Source organism: Phragmites australis, chromosome 13 (genome assembly GCF_958298935.1).
Source record: "Phragmites australis chromosome 13, lpPhrAust1.1, whole genome shotgun sequence".
NCBI lineage: Eukaryota > Viridiplantae > Streptophyta > Magnoliopsida > Poales > Poaceae > Phragmites > Phragmites australis.
Window position 1 is genome coordinate 25242806 of NC_084933.1, and position 21713 is coordinate 25264518.

A 21713-nucleotide genomic window follows, 5' to 3' on the forward strand; every position below is an offset into this window, starting at 1 on the left:
GAAGGGAAGCTGTTAGAGATGAGAGTAAATAAAAGGAATGGGAACGGAGAAATGAATCGGAAAGTAAACAAAATGAAGGAAATATGATTAGGAGTAGTCTAAGGGATGAAACCTGCACCTTCCAGTAAGAGCAACAGAAGGGCTCTAGAAGCACTTGCGTCCATTCTTGTGTGCTGACTTCAAAATGGATCAAGGGAGAACTGAGACTTAATTGAATCTCTCAGTTGCGGCGTAAGGGGTAACATGCTCACACTGGTTCAGTCAAAGGCATTCATGCTAATTGCAAGATGCTAAAATGGCAATGTCCTGCAGTAAAAATCACTATACATCTTAATAGAAACTCTAGAAAGTTGGAAGGACTTCTTTGTCAAATATAGAGTGCATACACACAGCTATACGATTTTACAACTAAAATAGGCTAGATACCCTATCTATAAAAAATTGCCGGACAAGCTGGTTCCATCACCAATGATAACAGCAAATATCACACATATAAGGGGAACTCTTTTTTATCTATCTGTTATAGAATCTAGCCTTCTCCGCCGGACTCTAACAGCAACTGCAACCATATGGGTCACTGATCAATTCTAGCTGCTTAGAAAAGCATATATGATACGCAAAAAATATAAACCACCAGGATTAGGAATAAGTTACTCAAGAAAAGTATGAAATTACCCATGCTTGGCACTATACATTTTGTTCAACAAAAAGAAGAAACCAACAGCAGTTGAACTGTTGAAGCATTATTGTAGTACAACTGAGCAATAAATTAACATGCAGCTCAAGATTAAGGATCCATGCACACCGCATAAGCAACAGTCAACCGGCCAATCTGTATCAAGGATAGATCACACATTAACAGCAAGGTTATAAATCAGCATGCTTAGTAATTAACGTATGAAATCTGCAATTCAACAGACACCCAGAAATCTGAGTGGAGTTTTTACATTTTGACCTTTTTTAAAAACATATTCTACCAATAGACCTCTGCAAAAACAATATCTAAAAAATGAACCTTTTTGTATGGCGCCATGACCTTTGGCGTGGTTGAATAGCAGACCGATCAAATATGTGATAACTAACACGGCGTCAATTGTCACGGTGCAGTACTATTCAATCACGGTGCCAAATGTTATGGCACCATAAAAATAATCTATTTTTTTGACATTGTTTCTCCACATATTCATGCGTAGAAAAAGTTTTAAAAAAGGGTCAAATTCTAAAAGTTTCATGAAATCTGATACAATTCAATTTGCCCATACAGAAAACGGACTCCAAACCTTTTGTCTCAAATTTAAGTAAAAATATGTAACCCTATTGTGTAATCCATGCTGTAGTCCTGATTACATGTAGTTCTGTTTAATTTGCCAGGCATAAATTTCACTGTACACTGAGCTGCTCTACTATAATAATACAGAATTACAATCCAAACTGTTTTTAAAATGCAACGGTAGCAGCAGAACTAGAGAACATGTTAGGATTATTAGAGGGAACTACATAAAACCACCATCTCACTTCCAAATCTTATCTTGAGTATACAATATGCATTATTCAACGAATTCACCCGATAGTTATCACTGCAATTTCGGCTAGACTTACAAATATGACAATCTGATTAGCAAGAGATATGCATACTGCCATCAAAATGTTGAAATAAACACTGTAGTGCTTTCACATGCCAGCTGATTGATACAAATACCCCTGATAGAATCATCCCGTGGCTTGCCTACAATACCAAACCTGGAAAATCCAATGACCTGTCTGTGAAGTTATAGATCTCTAGAAGCAACACAAACATATAGTTTTTGGACACTTAAATGGATGTGGCAACAGTAATTGATTCTTCTGCAGTCTAAACTCACACATAGAATTAAACAGCACTTAATGTTACCACCAGAAGACAAAGAACATACAGTTGTTGCTCGATTTCCCTCTATGTTCGCTATCAAGCAGTTGAGACATCATAACAACAAATATAAGACAGCCTAAACCAAAAACAGTAGCGCAGTAGAAAGAATACAGTACACCACTATAGAGGAAACACTTCCCAGGCTTGTAGCATTGTCACAAATACAAATGTAACATCACTGGTGTAAACAATCTGATATTCTCCAAGTGACCAAACCAAGCAACAAAGGGCACAGAAGAAAATTATGCCAGAATAACAGATGCTAGCATCCTTCTCCTTACTAGTACAAACATGCATTAAACGAAATGACTGACCGCTACTGAGACTAGCTTAATTGACAATACACCATTAGGGGCTTAACAATTGTTCAAAGATACCATCTCTGACACATTGAGCACAACTAATTCAAGTGAGCCTCTCTCCATAACAGCTGCAAACAACTACGATGAGTGAGCCACCTGCCAAGTAAAAAAAAAAAAAAAGATATCAGGCAACATTCAGTGCAAACATATTAGTTAGAGAAATACACTATTTCATATACATATGGCGTTTCACAAGCCAAGAAAGAAATAAGATGAATAAGGTAATATCGATAATTTTATAACACTGAAGCTACTGGACGGACAGACCTTCTTGGATAAAGCCGAAGAACACTATGTTTTTATGTGCTTTACAATGAGAGTTTACTGAGACGGATTTGCAAAGGGAGGAAGTAGAAATAACAGAATGGATGGATATTGGCCCCAAGGCAATACTCAGATGCAGCATTGTTATGGAATTAACAACCGCTACCATTACTTGATACATACAACACACAGAAGGAAAAAAGGTAAAGAGCGTACAAGATGCCTCCATCCTCCATCTATAACTGTAAAATTAGCAACTCTGTATGCTGATACACCGCTACATCCTCTGTGTGATGCAGCAAAAAATGTGATCTGCTCAATGAAGAAGGGCTCGCCCAACTTGTAAAAGTACACAGACACAGTAGGATCCATGACACATTTTATTGTGTCCATCAACAGCAAAGAGAACCGTGGAACCATATGATTACTTCTAAAATCGTACACCAGGATAAACTGAACATAGTGCGTGGTTCTTCCTAACAATGTACTTTCACCAAAACTAAGCACCACGACTACCAAAAAGGTATACATGACATAATCCACCCTGTCGTGACTTAATGCTTAGTCACGCTGTAACATCAGCACTCCAAATTTCAAACTGTACGTCAATAACCCTCCAATCCATTCTCAAACATTGGGTCATCCGCACTTTCCAAATACCAGCGAGATCATAAATTCTCAATTGTCTATTACACACAGCAGCTTTGCCACCAAACGAGGTTGCAATATACATTAATGAATGAATAGTCAATGAACTGCAGTGGCAAGCAGCAACACAATTCATGTTGACATATTTAGACGAACTACACAATCGAATATATACCAGCCTCTCACTGGCCAAATTCACAAGTGGCAGCAGCAGCAAGCAACTCAAATCAGTCGACGTGGAATTGAATAGGTAACTAGATCGACTCAGGCAAAGTAATCTAAGGGAATTCTGCCGAAACGAGAAACCCTAGCTTAGGTTCCAGCGCCTCACCTCACTTGCAGTAGCGGTCGGCCTTCTTGCTCACGCGGTCGTCGAGGGCCTCCTCGACGGAGCGGTTGCGGGCGGCGACGCGGGCGGCGTTGGCGGGGTCGTACCCGAACTTCTTCGCCTCCACGGGGAACAGCTCCTCGTACTTCATTCGCTTCGCCGCGTCGATGGTGTAATCGTCGCCAGCGCCGGTGCCGCCTCCGCCTTCGACGCCCTCTGCGGGCGCGACCACCGCGGCCTCGGCGTCGCCGTCGGCGGGGGCATCGGAGGCGGGCTTCTTATTCTTCTTGTGCTTTTTCGGCTTGTGGAGGGAGGCGGCCTCGCCGCCCTTGAAGACGAGGCGGCCGGGCTTGGCTTTCTTGTACGCGTCCGACATGGGGAACGGGCTCGAGGGAGACGGAAGACGAGAGGCGCGTGCGTCGCGCTATGCTGGGTGGGTAATATGGTGTGGTCCCTCGGACTCGAGTCGGTTGGTTCCAAAAAATTAATGATTCGATTCCAAATTTGAGCTTAATCTTAACGATTTAAATTCAAAGATCTCTCTAAACCATAAAGTGATGAAAAATCATCTCGCAGTCATGGACGCCGCCCACACCTTTCATGCACATGATCTAGAGGCAGTGTCAATGGTTGCATATCATATTTGAGCATAGAGTCCACAGCCTTAAATAGCAGATAGAATGGACATCGAGCTTCAGTTACAATTCTATATGAACCTAACTGGATATTTCTAGTTGTATTTGGATTCTTCGATACTAAGACCATTGACAATTAAACTTGGTTTATACAGCAACTAAAAAAGGCAATAGGGAATCTAACATACTTATCAATAAACTCTGATGCTCGTAAAATGCTACATAATGTTATAAAAAAATTTGTTCCCTTCGGTGATAACTTACAGAAAAGATTGTGATAAGGAGAATGATTCTGCTCCTGCTCCTGCCGCTGCCCTTGTCCCTGATGATGTGGATATGGACCTTCAAGGTGCAGAGATATCATTGAATGATGTGATTTCTGATGAGGCTGCTATTTTTTATGACAGTAAAAACCATCCAATGATAGTTGGAAGCACATATGCTTCTATGGATGAATTCAGGTCTGCATTCAGGCGGCATGATATAAGGGGAAATTTGAGCTAGGAATAGAGAAATCTGAGCCAGATAGGTTTTGGGGTAATTGCACAGCTGAGGGTTGTCCATAGGCTATTGTCGCAAGGCAGATGTCTGATGGGAAGTCTGTTAGGGTACTAATTGTAACTTTTTCATATTGATGTAACTAGTAAACTTTATGTTACTAACCATTGTCTCCTTTTGTTGCAGGTCATATTGAACAAGTTTGGTTACTTATATGCATCAACTAGGAGAGTGAAGACCAATATGATAACATAACATTGGGTAGCAGAGAAGACAATCCCCCTTTTTAAAGAAGGATCCAAATATGGGTGCAAAGAAACTAAAAGAAGAGTTAGAGGATAAGTACAATGTCACGCTAGGATATTCTGCAGTGTGGCCTGGTAGGCAAAGGTTGTTGATGAGATATTTGGGACATGGGAAGAAAGCATTGGATACTTGTTTAGGTTCAAGACAAAGATTGAGCTCAAAATGCCTAAAAGTAGTGTAAAGATAGATGTAAAGGAGGAAGGTGACGAGGTAAATTTCTAGATTCTTCTGTTGCTTTAAACAAAGCATTGATGGTTTTCTAAATGGTTGCATATCATATTTGAGTATAGAGTCCACAGCCTTGAATAGCAGATGGAATGGATATCGAGCTTCAGTTACAACCCTATATGGACCCAACTGGATATTTCTAGTTGCATTTGGATTCTTTGATGCTAAGACCATTGACAATTTGACTTGGTTTATGCAGCAACTGCAAAAAGGCAATAGGGAATCTACCATACTTATTATTAAGCTCTGATACTTGTAAAAGGCTAGAGAATGTTATAAAAAAATTTGTTCCCTTCGATGATAACTTACGAAAAAGATTGTGAAAAAAGTCTTATCATTTGCAGAGTTCTCGTACAACAATAGTTTCTAAGCTATCCTGAAGATGTCGCCTTTTGATGCATTGTATGGAAGAAATTGTAGAACATCTCTACTATGGTCAGAAATAGGAAAGCGTACACTCTTTGGACTTGCGTTAATAAAAGACGTAGAATAAAGAGTTGCTAAGATCGGAGAAAATCTAAGAACAGCTCAAAGCAGATAGAAAGATTTTGCAAATAACTAGAGAAGAGACTTGACCTTCGAAGTTGGAGACTACGTCTACCTCAAAGTATCCCTAATAAGAGACACCCAAAAATTTCAAGCTCATGAAAAGCTAGCACCTAGATATGTGGGACTTTATGAGATACTCTACAAGATTGGAACAATGGCTTATGAGTTAGCATTTCCAAAAGAAATATTTGATGTACACAATGTGTTTCATATCTCACAGTTAAAAAAATACTTGTGAGTTCTAGAGGAACATGTCCCCCTATAAATTATGGATCTATAATAAGATCTTCAGTATGAGGAGAGACCTATCTGAATCTTGGACGTGGCAACCCGTCAAACTAAAAGAACAATAGTCAGGTTCTGTCAAGTACAGTGGAGTAATCACACAGAAGCAGAAGCTACATGTAAACGCGAAGAGGATATGATAAAGGAGATTCCAAGCCTCTTCAACGAGCTTTTCAAATCTTGAGGTCGAGATTCTGTTTAAGTGGGGTAGTGTCAGTGAATCAGGAACCAAGGGTCCCCGAATCCCGAGGCCAGGCTAGCAATCCGCCACATGGCACCTTCCCGCGGGGTTCATCTCCGCGAGGTACGAAAAAGACTAAGTCCCGGGAGAGGGCGCTCGGGGACACAAGCAGTGGTCCCCGAGTACCCGGGTTCCCCGACGATCTGCGAAGACTAAGTAACCGGGAAGAGAGTGCTCGGAGAGGTGAACAGTGACCCCCGAGCACCCAAGTCCCTCGACGACCAGGAGAACCGAGTATCGAGAAGGGTGTGCCCGGGGCTACGAACAGTGGCCCCCGGGCACCCGAGTACCCCGAGGACCCAAGAAAGGTAGTTCCGGGAGAGAGTGCTCGGGGCTGCGAGCAGCGGCCCTCGAGCACTCGGTTCTCCGAGGATCCGAGTAGTCAATTCCGGGAGAAAGTGCTCGGGGCCGTGAACAGTAGCCCCCGAGCACTAAGAGAGGGTGTTCTCAGGAGAGAGTGCTCGGGGAGGTAAACAGTGACCCCGAGCACTTGGTTCCTCGACGGCTCAAGAAGTCCTTCGTCGGTGGCCCCCATAGAGGTCCAGCGATGAGATGTCAGCTAGTGAAAGGTCCGATGCCGCATTTAAGAGCGCGCGTGGCCTGTCACCTCCAACTGCTCCCGCCACACTCGGTGTCAGTCTCTGCCATATTTCGGCAGAAGGGCGTGGGATATTTAATGCGCGGGTCCCATCCCGCGTCATCCGTCTCGCCTCGGGATAGCTTCGCAAGGCCCGAGGCGCCCCGTCTGCCGCCCTACTGTGGCAGGCGTACAAGACCGAACGGGCACGCCGGGCCGCTCTGCGGCTGCCCGGTGGGCCCTCTCCACGGCACTCGCTGCCAGCGCCATTATGGTGACCGAAGACCGGGCGGGGGGTGCGTTTTCAACCCCCCGTCACTTCGCGCAGAGGCCATGATGACGCCCTTTCCATTTATGGCGCCTTGAAACTTGTGCCCTCCCTTTCGGGGCACGCTACCGCCGGTGAGTATTTAAGGGAGCCTACAAGCGCAGACAAATCCAAGTGGAAACAATCCTAGACAAGTTGAAGCAATCGAAGGCACTTGCTTAGAGATCGAAGAACATCTTCGTACAAGCATAGAAGCCCAAGAACAAGGAGCCTTAGGCTCTAGGATAGAAAAATATTCTTGTAACTAGCACATTCCTGAGAGACATTCTCAGGGCATTTATAGCATCCACACAGGAGTAGGGTATTACGCTCAGTGAGGCCCGAACCTGTCTAAAAATCCCTCCAGTGCATTTACTGCGTTCTGCATTGGATCATTCCACCACCTGCCATTGCATTCATATCCATTTATTTCTCCGACAAACATATTCAGAATCATCCCCCCAGCCGAATCTCAAAAAGAGGTCCCTCAGGATCCCTGCGATAGGAGTTAACCCTCCGACAGGTAGGTTTGTAACATCCCGAGTTTAGCATATTAGTTAATTACGAATTTTGCTACAAAATAAAAAATATATGATTAATTAGGCTAACTAAAATCAAGGAAATATGTTTATGAATATATATATATATATATATATATATATATATATATATATACCGGTATGTATATATTCATATATATTAAATGTATTAAGTCGACCAAGTATTCCAAAATGCACTAGAATTATTTCAAAATAACCCTGCAATAAATTGATTCATATGTGTTGATTTATGGTGTTTATGGTTCTTTGTGTGGATATTTAAATTTTAATATCTGTCAAATTCAAATCTACTCTTAGTTTTCCCTCAGCTCAAATCCAATTGGATTCAAATATATTAATCCACATCCAAATCAAGGTTCAAATATGTTCGTTGAGTTGATCTTAACCCAAAGTCAAAATCAAATTCAAATACCCCATTTGAATCCATCCCAAAATTCCTTCTCTTTTTCTTTTCCATTTTCTCTCATGGGCTCAATCTCCCCTTCCTTCTCCCTTGCGCAGCCCACGGTAGCCAACCCAGTCTTCCTTCTCCTCCCTCTTTCCTTCCCCCACGCTAGGCCATGACCGTGCCGTCAGCCCACCTCACTTGCGCGCTCACCAGCCCCCACTCGCCCTCTCCTGCGCGCGTTTGGCCATGCACATGTCACGTATCGACCGCCTGCCTGAGCCTCTCCTTCCTCCTCCAGCACATCGCCGCACCACATCACGCGCCACTGCAGCAGTCGCCCCTTCACTCCTCGGGAAAATATCACCGCGACACTGAAAGTGCCTAGAGGGGGGGTGAATAGGCTTTTCTGAAAATTAAAATTAAAACAACGGATTAAATCTGCCGGATACTCCAGTCTGTTCCGGAGTATTCGGTCTAGTCCGGAGTCTCCGATCTATACAGGAATTATAGAACAACTAAGAATTAAAGCTAATAGCAAGAATCTAAGGTTGAAGCTAGGTCTACTGGATATCACAGAGCTATAATAACACTTAACACTAGCAAGATGAACACTAGAGCAATTTGTATGATGAATCACAAATTTCACACAATAAAACAAATTGCACGAATACGAACACAAGAGATTATCCCGGAGTTCGGCCATCTCACAAAGAAGTGCCTACGTCTCCGTTGAGGAGCTCACAAAGAGCCGGGTCTTTTCCAACCCTATTCTCTTCTAGCGACCACCAAGATCAAGCTAGAAATTCTTACTCAATTCGAAGATGTTTACAAACTTCCCGTGGCACTCCACAAGTTTGGGTGCTCTACAGGCGACGCCTTGCCGTCTAGAAGCACAAAGTTTCAAGAGAAATGATCGCAGCGAATGCTCGATGAAGAACTCAATGCTCAAGTGGCATAAACCCTCTCCAAAAACAAACTCTCTAAATTTTTGCAAACTTTGCACTAGAGGTGGTTGGAGGGTCTTTGAATGCTCTTAAAGTGCTCAAGAGGTCTAAAGTTCACCAGCAATAGCAAGCACTAAATGCCATGAGGTGTGGGAGCATTTATAGCCCTCTCTCAAAAACTAGCCGTTACTGTTTTGTCAGAACTGACCGGAGTATCCGGCCCTAAATCCAAAAACGACGTCAGAACGGTCACAGAACATGTCAGAACTAGCCGTTACAGTTCTATTAAATTACCAGAGTCTCCGGTCCTGACAGGGCTTCCAAAAACATTAAGTCCGAAGACTAGCCGGACCCTCCGGCCTCTCCAGGTACCAGAGTATTCGGTGAACATCGGAGACTCTGGTCATTTTTATCAAAAAGATAAAAAGCTAACCGAGACTCTCTGCCGGAGTCTCTCTCGGAGACTCCGGTTAAAGCTTAATCTCTTATCGGAGTATCCGGTGAACACCGGAGACTCCGGTCCTTTTCAATTAAAATAAACACCTAACCGATACTCTCTGGTGGAGTCTTCCTCAGAGACTCCGGTCTGTTAACCCATAAATTACCGGAGTATCCGGTGAACACCGGAGACTCCGGTCTTTTTCCAATAAAAATAAACCGTAACCGAGACTCTCTGCCGGAGTCTACCTCGGAGACTCCGGACTAAATACTGAGTACCGGAGTATCCGGTGAACACCGGAGTATCCGGACTCAGTGAATTTTTACATAATAAACTCGGTGTCCGTGGGTGATTGTGTCTCTCAACTAGTTGGTTCTAAGGATATCTTGAGCATTGAGACACTAACCAGGCAATCAAATGCAACCCTCTTAATAAAGCGGTTATCCTAGACTCAATTTCAAAAATAAAAGAATTTAAATCCTATTGAGTACTCTTCGTTGATTCTCCATTTGTTTCGACGGGCGTTAAACGTCACTTATCTTTTCAACTAATGCTTAAACCTGTTCATAACTTAGATAAGCATGTTAGTTTCTTAATCGTTTTTGTCATCAATAAGCCAAAACCCACTTAGGGGGCCTAGATGCACTTTCAAACACCCCTTCGTGCTCTCTCTCTCTCTCTCTCTTCTCTCTACCCTCTCAACCCACTGCCCATGCACATGCAACCACGTGACTTTCTCTCTCACGCACGCGCATGGACGACGTAGTGCACCCATGCCGTGGGAAATGAGGTGGGCACCGCCTCACCACCTCATCACCACGCTGCTCACCGACGACCGCACGACGTCACAAGCACCTCATTGCCTCATTGCTCCCTCTCCCTCTATAAATAGAGCGCCCCAGCCTTTATCTCTCTCTATTTCTACATTTTTCCACCACCACAACGCCGCCTCCGCCACCATTCCTGTCATTGTGACCTCGCTACCACAGTTTTGCCCCCCCCCCTCGTGAGCTGCCGAGGAGCACTAGGAAGACACCGTCGACCTCTTGCCACTCCACATCAACCAAGAGCCCGATGAGAGCCCACCCATGATGGGAACCGAGCCACTCTGCCGGCCACCATCCAGCACATCACAGTTTTTGATCTCGGTGAGCTTCCCATCCCCTCGCACAACCCTCCTAGATAACATATCGTCGCCCCCGTGCTTCTTTCCCCGCGTAGCCACGTGCAACCCCATGTTCTGCTCCGCCACCATGCAATTTATCGCCGTTGGCGTGCTTATGCCTATGTGTGTGGTCCGACCTTCATGTCGAGTAGCCCAAGAAGCTCTAGGCCCCTTTTCCGTGCAAGTTGAGCACATGTAGTTGAGGGGAGGTGCTGTCTAATTCTTCGCCATCGCCTCGACCCTCTCCGGCCACCGTCTGGCACCGCTCTAGCTCCAGGTCATCGTCGATAAGCCCTTAGCCGAGTTCCCCGTAGTGCATGGGCATCCGGCGTTAGTATCTAGTCAAGAAACCCTAGTTGAAACCCATTTCCTACGAGCTCGTCAGTGCGGCTCCACCACGATTGCTCGCCATCGTTCCCCCCTTCGCCGCTTAGTTCAGCTGGCACGCTCGCATGTCGCATAGCCTACCCGAGCAGGTCGTCGCTTAGCTCGCGCACCACTACCCTACCAGGCCAGCCTCAAACAATCGGGGCCATGCCCCAGCGAGTCGGCCCAGCTCTGCAGTCTGCTAAGCTAGCCAAACCTGAGCAGGCTAGCACTATGCATCCCAAGACCGATCCGACCCATCCTGACCCGGACTCGGCCCAATCATCTCAGTCCAATTGGGACCATTCATGTGGGTTCCACCGATCACTGTTTATGTGGGCCTAGACTACTGTTTAGTTGGTCCCACTCATGGACCCACTTATGAATAGTAGAATTTCATAATTTCTGATTTAATTTAGATTAAATCTTCTGAGAGTCATAACTTCTTCGTTTTGGTTCTAATTTTGGCGATTCTTTTGCCGAAATTCATTTAAATTTGTGATTTACCATTTTTCAGTGTGATATCCATTATGACTCATTTGGATTTCCATTTGGTGTTAATTTGGTTCTTTTCTAGTATAGCTTGTTACTGATTATAGTCGCAATTGCAGAACCACTAGAATTATACTAGTGTTGTACGCGAAGCGTCAAAAACGAGGAAGATCCTAACTAGAACCAAGACTTCGAAGAAAACCTCGGAGAAGATAAGTTATAACTCCTTGATCATATTAATCCTATGTGATCGGTGCACTATGCAGTACTGCTCAGTTCAACACTGTTTGACATTGTTCATGTACTGTTCTGCATTGTTTATTTTGAATATAACAATGCATGTCACCATTGAGGGCTCAAATGGAATCCCCATGTCGTGTTGAAAGCTCTTTGCTTCCCCTCCATAGCTGAACTCCACCACCATTCGGCACTGACGACTAATCAAAGCTCGGTCAAACTACCGTTCCCCCAGGTCGATTTTGAATGAGCTCAAACATTTTGACTTGATCCAATGGGTCCTTGACCCACTGACCTAGACTGTAGTTAGTGAACCCGGGTAAAAAAAGTGGGTATTTTGATTTTCAAGAAATTCTAGAAAATACCAAAATAAATATTAGTTATATTGATGAATTGACTAAAATAATATAAAATGCATAGAAAAACACCTAGACCTATGTCGGAGTATCGGGCGAGGGGGCGTCCTAAGATGGGACCCACAAGGCATACGATAGCCGACATGAGACATTTTCTGACCCGTGGCCCATTGCGCGACCAGTTAGAGACTCGCATGACCAGAGCAAGGCTTGCGCGACCAGCCTCCTTACGATATTATACAATTCCGCGACTAGTCTCCTTATGATATTGTGCGATCCAGCAACCAGTCCTTGTTAGTCACAGGGTCAATTCTAACCTAACCCGTCTAATCACATTTATTGTTGTCTACTTAAGTATTTTTATTCTCCTGACACCTCATCTCGTGAACAATGTCATGACTTGCGTAGTTGGGCATTGCCCCGTCCTGTAGCATCAAATGCTACGAGATGAGGCTTTACGGCCCAACGTGGTGCCGCTCGACAAACAAGATAGTGTGTGCAGGATGGCCAAGCAAGTGGATGATTTTGCAGGTAGACTTGCGGAGCGCGGAGACGGGACAGTTTGATAGACGATCTTGTGGCACACAACGATGGGACATGGCAGGCGTCCAGGGTCCGCAAAGGAAGGCGTTCCACGGATGGGACGGGCACGCGGAGCTCTCTAGCAAGTTAGTATCACCTAGTTATCCATAATGATGATCTAAGAATAAAATATTTATCTAGATATGGGTATGCTAAATGGGGTCTAGTTGTAAGTTCTTCTTTTCTCTAGTATATAAAGAGAGTAGGACTCGGTTTGTAGAGGGACTAAGAATAAGTCGTGAAAACTCATTTGTAACAAGGTTAAAAACACTTATAACAAAATACATATGATGTATGGATATTATCATTGGGAGGTTAGCACCTAAATAACTCATGTATTCTTGAGTTCATCACACACACAAACACATATACACTGCAAGCGTTGTTCACGCGGTCCTCGACCGGTATATCCTGCAATTATTGTTAGAGATTAATCCTCGATAATCTAAAAAATAAAACTAATTTTGTTGTGTTTGTATTACTATTATCTACATGCTAAAATTTGTGCATGCATGAAAGACAAATTAAAGCTCGATCAAACCAGCGTTCCCCCGATCGATTTTAAACGAGCTCAAATATTTTGACTCGGTTTAATGGGTCCTTGACCCACCAATCCAAACTGTAGCTAGGTGGATTCAAGTAAAAAATATTTTAGGATGTTTTGATTTTTGAGAAATTCTAAAAAATACTAAAAAAATATTAGTACTATTGGTAAATCGACTGAAATATCTAAAATGCATAAAAAATATCTAGAGCTAAAAAATATGAAACTAAATTTATTAAATTTGTATTATTATCATCTATATGTTATGTGGATGCATAAAAGACCACTCAAAGCTCGATCAAACCGCTATTCCTCCGGGTCGATTTTGACCCAATTCAGTGGGTCCTGAACCCACCAATCTCAGATTGTAGTTAGGTGGATCCGGATAAAAAAATGTTTTAGGGTATTTTGATTTTCAAAAAAAATTCAAAGAATACATAAAAGAATATTAGTTGTGTTGATAAATCGATTGAAATACTCTAAATGCATAGAAAATTATCTAGACCTTAAAAACATATGAAACCAATTTTATTAAATTTGTATTACTGTCGTGTACATGTTAAACTTGTGTGTATGTATGAAAGTACTACTATTTTTTATGAATTTAAGTGAATGTGTTAAATATTGATAAATTCATAACTAAAGCCTAAGATGTCTAAAATTGATAGATCCAATTTTATTAATTCTTTTGTCATACTCTATAAAGAAAAACATAATTTATAATAATAAAATGCACAACGAACCTGGCATACCAAGTTAGATTTTAATCATGTGAGGCGTGCGTACCGAGGGCGAAATCCTGAAATCAGTCCCTCAAAAAGGATTGGCAAAATTGTCGTGAAGTGGTGTTGAATTATTAAATTACGGGGCACCCTTCTCCCGAAAAGCAATTGGCGGTCTATTTCGCTTCCGCGCGCGCCGCCCATTTCTCCCACTCCTCAGGCCGCCAAAATTTCCTCCTCCCCAATTCTCTCGTGCTCCCCAGTCCCCACCGCCGCCGCCGCCTCCACCGGCTTGCCTCGCCTCCTCCAAAACCCTAAACCCCCATCTGCAGCCGCAGCCCCCAGGTGTAGCAGCAGGCTGCGGTCGCCGCCGTGGGGCTCGCCGACAGCGAGGACGACGACTTCGACCTCGCAGACGATGACTTCGACATCCCCGCTTCGAGGACATCACGCCCGGGCCGCACCACTGGTCGCCGGTTGGTGACTGCTGCCATTGACATCTCTGAGGAATAGGAAAACTTAGACCTAGCCGATGACGACTTCGACTACCAGGACCCAAGGCCTTCGCGGCCACGCCGCATCACTGGTCGCCACTTCGCGATTGGGGACGATGATGATGATAGTGACGGGCCTGTGGCTGCAGGGGTGGTGGACGGGGAGGATGATGATGGGATAGACTGGTCGGAGTTGGAGAACGAGGACGGTGAAGACGAGAACTACAATGGGGTGAGAAGCGTCGACGTGGAGGAGCTCGAGGGGGATGCGGTGGGGATGGCGTTGCGCAAGTGCTCACGCATCTCGGCAGATCTGCGCCAGGAGCTCTATGGCGCATCAGCTCGGAATTGTGAAAGCTATGCTGAGATAGACGCTTCGACTTGCCGGATTGTTACTCAGGTAACTTGTCTGGTACATGTAGTTTAAGGGTTTTGGATAACCGATGTTTTGATCCAATGGGATTTGGGAACACCGGAACAGGAAGATGTGAATGCTGCATGCACAAGCAAGGAGTCAGGGTTCGAGCCGGTGTTGAAGCCGTATCAGCTCGTGGGAGTCAATTTCCTTCTCCTGTTGCATCCGAAAAGCATTGGTGGAGGTGAAGTTACTGTGCATTAAGCTGCTGAACTTGAGCATGCTCGCAACATTGTCTGTCAATGGGGTAGCCTTTGAATATTGTCAGTGAGGATCCTGCTATTTCTGCAGTCATTGCCTTTTGAAACAAGCAGTTCTGCATTTGTTAGGTTTTTTCATTGACGTGGATTGTGTGAGTAGCAATCAATATACATCAGATGAACATCATTTTGATTGAAAACACTTTGCTAGTGCCATTTGGTTCTTTTAGAATGTTACAGCTGTAATTGATACTAGGGTGCATCACTATATATGTAGCTGTTGTAACTGGTGAACAACTTGACAACTATCTTCCAAATGCCTGTGTTTACCTGCTAACTATCATGGAGTTCCATAGGGTACAAAAAATACCGCCCCGCTCCCAAAACCACCACTACAAATACTTTGTCCTATCAGTTACTAAGAGTTACATATTGACATTAAATTTTATACCTTATTTTTCTGCAACAATTTTTTATTGACATTAAATTTTAGGCAATACATAAATTTTAGACATATTTTTACTAGGAGCAACTATTATGACATTTCATGTTTGTCTCTTTTTTCTCCATATAGCAATTCTGGCTGATGAAATGAGTCTTGGGAAGACAGTACAGGTAAGCAACCATGGTTGTTGCCTACCATGATGTCCTAAATTAGCGGAATCTAGGCAGTAGTTTCTTTAATGAAATGTCATAATAGTTACATGACTGTTGTATTGTGCCAACTACAGTCTACAGCATATTATGTTAGTTATGCTAGTTCATATTTGAAGTTTTCAACTGTTAATGTGTTGAAATGTAGCATTGGCTGATTTATTTGTCTAAACATTTTGCTCACTGTGCACAGTTACCATAAAAACATTATCTGATTAATGTGATACACCTTAGTCTCCTAGAAGGCCAGAAAGCACCATTTGTAGGATGCCGCATACTTGAGTGCCAATTCATTTCTTAATGTTTGAAATTTGCTCTCATTCTTACAGGCTGTCACTTATCTTACTCTGTTGCGACATCTATATAACGACCCAGGTCCACATCTGATAGTTTGCCCAGCTTCCGTGTTGGAAAATTGGGAAAGAGAACTCAGGAAGTGGTGCCCTTCGTTTTCGATCATCATGTTTCATGGAGCTGGAAGGACTGTCTATTCAAAGGAGTTGAGCTCCTTAGGCAAAGCTGGTTGTCCAGCTCCATTTAATGTCCTTCTTGTTGGCTACTCACTTTTCGGAAGACGGAGGTGTGTAGTGACTCCTTTTGTGTGGCACAGCCGAATGTCATATTCAGAACAATGAAAAGTAAGCTTGTTTTTTCAAACATTTAATGTAGTGCTCAACAAAAGGATGATCGCAAGGCTCTCAAAAGATGGCGATGGAGTTGTATTTTGATGGATGAAGCACATGTTCTGAAAGATAAGGGTAGCTTCCGATGGAGAAACCTGATGGCTGTTGCCCAACATGCTCATCAAAGGCTAATGCTGACAGGAACTCCACTCCAAAATGATTTGCATGTAAGTCTTTCTGATAAGTGTTTGCTTTATGGTAGTCCTTCAACAGGCATCAAATTACTCTTTAGTAAATACATAGTAGAAAAAACATCCACCTATGTGGCGGGGCAATTGATGGACATGACTTTCTAAAAGCATGAAAAACATATTGGTTAGGGGATAGTTTTGAATAATTTGCACAGTTGACATGAAGCACACACCACCAATCCACCAGTGATTCAACTATGGATTTCTAACTACCACTGTTTTTTTGGAGAGTATAGCAGCACCATATTAAGCTATTCTCAAGATCATATGCCAAACAATTCCCACTGACACCAAATGTATGCTGTTCTAGACTTATAGACTTTTATATAAATACAAGTCATTCTACAACATCATGGGACAATTATGTCATTTCTTTCTATCACACTCATTGGTCAAATGCTCACACTATCATCAATAAATGAGATTTATATCTCAACGCCTCTACCTTCTTAATATACTTAAGATAGGAACCACTAAAGTGCGGGAATGAATGAAGGCGCCATGATAGTTTTCTCTTACTCCTTAATTTGTGTGCTCAAAGCTATAATGACTTATATTTGGTATTGGGGTAGCATATAAAGTCCGTACTTGTGTCTGAATGCTATGCACTGTGCTTCATTTTTTTTAACATCGACAATACTGCTTACTGACATGACATATTTAGTAACAGGTTTTTGATTATTTGAGAGCTTTCCACTAGCAGTTCTTTTGAATAGGCACTCTTGATGGTTAAAACTCTGTTTCATCTTAAATGACCGTGTATTGGAAACATCATTATATGCTCTTGGATTTAATATGGTCTGCAGGAGCTATGGTCATTGTTGGAGTTAATGATGCCTGATATATTGCCACTGGAGATGTTGATCTGAAGAAGCTATTGAATGCAGAAGACCACGAGCTAATTTCACGTATAAAGTCTATTTTGGGGCCGTTTATTCTTAGATGTTTGAAGTCAGATGTTATGCAACAGCTTGTTCCGAAAATACTACATGTGCGTGGGTTTATTCTTAGCCATCGGCAATTGGTTGTGCTTCTTGGTGTTTCAATCTACATTCATCTTGTTTTCAGGTTAAGTGTGTCATCATGGGCTCAGAGCAGTCTAAAGCTTATAAAAATGCCATAGATGAATACCGTGCCGCTTGTTAGGCTCGTAGTGCAAAGTCTTCAGTCGACATTTCCAATAATGTCGTCGGATTGATTCCAAAGCGTCAAATATCAAACTATTTTACGCAGTTTCGCAAGGTGAGCAAATCTTATGATGCAAAATTTCAGGAATATGGATATGGCTGCTTCAAATGTTCTTTCATTGCTGCACAGATTGCAAATCATCCTTTGCTTATAAGGCGTATTTACAGCGACAAAGATGTCGATCTAATTGCAAGGTTGCTGTACCCTAAAGGTGCATTTGGATTTGAATGTTCCTTGGAGAGAGCAATCCAAGAGCTAAAGAACTACAATGATTTTGCTATCCACCAAGCATTGTTCTTTCTTGACTTCTACCTGTTGAGCTGCTCTGTCCTCTATTGGCTTTGCTGACTTCAGTGCAGTACCAACTGAATATTATGCATGTGCTGTTACTTGTTAATGCTTGCATTGGGTAAAAATGGTTTGATGTTGAGAAACATCACTGTTATCGAAACCTCTATATAATTGGTGCATTTATTTTTTTCACTTCCAGCTATTAATATTATATGGTGATGCGGGTAAAGGGTGCCCTAGTAGATGAGCATGTTCTTGGGTCAGTAAAATGTCAGGTATATTTATTTTCCACATCTGTTTTGCTATGCAGAGTCTGCTTTATTAAACAAAAAAGTGGCAATGGGAACAAAGAAACACATCATGGTAGAACCTGTTAATATAGTTTTTTTGACAGAATTTTCAACAGTGCGATGCATGTTTGACACTCCATGCTATTTCTTAACTAGCTGTGCCTTTACCTTAATCTATACTTTTGGTTCAGGCCTTAGCGGAGTTTTTACCTTCTCTAGCAAATGGTGGTCACAGAGTACTCATTCAGCCAGTGGACCACAATGCTCGATATACTTGAATGGACACTGGAAGTAATAGGAGTTACTTATAGACGTCTTGATGGGGGGTAAGTTCTTTTCTTAGAGATTCTTGAATTGAATTATTGTCTATTTATTAACTATTATGTGCCTTGTTTCAGCACCCCTGTAACAGAAAGGCAGACTATAGTGGACACATTCAACAACGATTGTTCTATATTTGCATGTTTGCTTTCTACAAGAGCTGGAGGCCAGGGGCTGAACCTAATAGGAGCTGACACAGTCATAATACATGATATGGATTTTAACCCCCAGATGGATCGGCAAGCTGAGGATCGCTGCCATCGCATTGGACAGCAGAAGCCTGTCACTATCTACAGGTGCTACCTCTAGTTGATTGGATTCACTATCTGTTTCTTCTGTTTTTGTTCGCTGAGATCATTCAAGTATCCATATTGTTTTTATTTTTCCACCATGTTTTTAATGTAGGAGTGTGCGTGCTAAAGGTTATGAAAAGTACTTTATCTGTTTTATTAGTATGACTTTTTTAAATCTTCTGATTTTTCTGCACTATGGTCCTGCATCTATGAGTTGTACTGGAAAGCTACAATGAAATCTGGAATTATTTTTTAAAAAACCTTTGTGTTTGCCCTTTCTGGTATTACTTTGTAGTATGTGCCTGTGCAACACTTTATACACAGACACATATACTGCTAGATTACAAAAGTATTTTTCTTGGTTTCGCTTCATTTAATGACTGTCAGGTACTCTTGCATACAGATTAGCATGCTATCTTTTGTTGAATATCCCGTGCACGCTCGCACCCACTTTTGCTGTTGAGTTTACTCAAGCTCATTTGTCCCAAATAATTATCCTCTTTACTATGTACCATTTGCTTATTGACATTGGTTTCTTTTTAAGTAGGAATGGCTTATAATCCAAAGTGATCATAATTTCTAACATGAAAATTAAAATGACACATAAGATAATCACTATTATGAAAGTGATCCACTGATACATGAATGCATAAATATCAAGCTCCACAGGAGATTGATGCGCAACGATACTGAGCATGTGCTAATTTTCATCCAGGCTAGCGACCAAGGATTCAGTTGATGAAAACATCTACGAGATTGCAAGGCGGAAATTACTATTAGACACTGCAATTCTTCAATCTGGAGCAGAGTTAGATGATAACAGTGATGTACCAGAGATGACTATGGGAGAAATTTTGGCATCTATTCTCCTGGTGTGAAGTTCTTATCATGGTGTGTCTTGAAGGTATTCAATTTAATCTGTGGGATATCCTTAACTATTGGGTTTTTGGCCTTCAATTAAGCAGGTCACTTTGGTTAATTTCCTGGGGTCCTAAGATTTGCATCCATGATGCCTTTTTGCACTGGACCTCCATTTGCCAGCATCTGCCTTATCCATATTTGGTTATATGAATGCGCTTGTACAAACTGCTGGATAGTCAATGTGCTTCTGACTCTGCAAAGTGAGATAGTGTTTAAGCTTGCTGTAGGTTGCCATGGAGACTGGTTTCCCTTTCTCCTGTAGGAAGGACTGAAACCTGAAAAAGTAATACATCTGTACCAAAGGAAATTACAACTTTTTTTAAATGAAATGTAGAATAGTTGCAAGTTGCGACTATATAGACGGGATTTGTTTCACTCTCTACCATTCTTTTTATTTTATTTTATCTGCATGAGTCCACACCGAGATTTCTGTCTTTAGTATAATTTCCGACTCCTTTTTTTTTTGGCTGTAGAGTGCAGTTTTACCACATATTCATGTATCTACGCTAGGGATAGGTGTAGAGCACCAATGGATATCCGTGGATCCACACTAGTACAACTTAATTAACTAACCAATAATTTTGATCTAGTCAAAATAACTAGTTAGTTGATTGAGTTGAACTAAAATGGATCTATGGATCGCACCACGTGCATCCCTGATCTGCGTGTGCACTGCCCTAACTATTTGTTTACTTTGATATTGGTGCCTGCTTTGTGAGAGAAGCTAAAAGGAAACCATTATGAGTGAAATTTTCTGGCTAGCATGAATCTTAAATTCATAGAATTGCATGCAATATGCATGTATATGTGGAGTTGTTTTTCTCTTTACCGTGTAAGAATCCGCAGTGTGCAGTACCTCCATTGCTGCTGTCCATTTATACTGAGGTTCCAACTCCTTTGGTCATCATAGACCATCCTTGCTAACAGATTCTGTTGTGTCCTGAAGATTTTTCAAGTACTGCAGAATTCATATGCTCGTATGCTTTGTTTGCAGCTGGATGATTTCTCACTATGGCATGTTTAAAGTCAAGCTTGTGAGTTCTTGGATAAACACAGAGTCCTAACAAAGTATGTTATCCTCATCAAGGATATGTACAATAACATTGTGATAAGAGCTCGGACAAGCGAAGGTGTTGTTGATGACTTTCTGCTTAAAATAGGACTACATCAAGGGCTACCTTTGAGCTCTTATTTATTTGCTTTGGTGGTGGATGAGGTCACAAGTGACATTCAGAGAGATATCCTTTGATTTATGCTCTTTGCTAACGATGTGGTGATAGTTGACAAGAGTATGATATGGGCTTATAGAAAATTGGAGTTGTGTAGATATACTTTAGAATTGAAAGGTTTTAGACTTAGTGGGACTAAAACTGAGTATATGAAGTGCGATTTTGGTGACACTAGACTTGAGGGAGAAGTTTGATGGATTGGTGGTTCCCAAGGATATTTTTTGATATTTGGGATTGATGCTACAGAGAGATGATATTGATGAAGATATTAGTCATAGAATCAAAGCTGGATGGATGAAATGACGCTAAGTTTCTAGCATCCTCTGTGACAAGAGGGTGACACAAAAGTTGAAAGGTAAGTTCTACAAGACGGTGATTTGACTCGTGATGTTGTATAACGCCGAATGTTAGCCAACTAAAAGACGACATGTCCAACAGTTAAGTGTATCAGAGATGCGTATGTTGCAATGGATTTGTGACCATACAAGAAAGATGATATGCCAACAATAAAGTGTAGTAGAGATGCATATGTTGCGATGGATTTATGGCCATACAAGAAATGATCGGATCTGAAATGATGATATACGTGATATGATAGAGGTAGCACCAAT

The 21713-nt window shown here is 42.2% G+C and overlaps 1 protein-coding gene and 1 pseudogene across 1 annotated transcript; one reads left to right on the forward strand and one right to left on the reverse strand.

The window, feature by feature from the left end:
- Window positions 1–1976: 1976 nt before the first annotated feature.
- Window positions 1977–3939, reverse strand: LOC133889701 (uncharacterized). The gene is made up of 2 exons (XM_062330157.1): window positions 3515–3939; window positions 1977–2367 (listed from the first exon to the last, which is right to left on the reverse strand). Exon 1 carries the CDS (start codon window positions 3885–3887, stop codon window positions 3516–3518), a length of 372 nt encoding a protein of 123 aa, XP_062186141.1. The 5' UTR covers window positions 3888–3939; the 3' UTR covers window positions 1977–2367; window position 3515.
- On the forward strand, window positions 3886–21174 carry LOC133889562 (protein CHROMATIN REMODELING 19-like; annotated as a pseudogene).
- The last annotated feature ends 539 nt before the right edge of the window (window positions 21175–21713 follow it).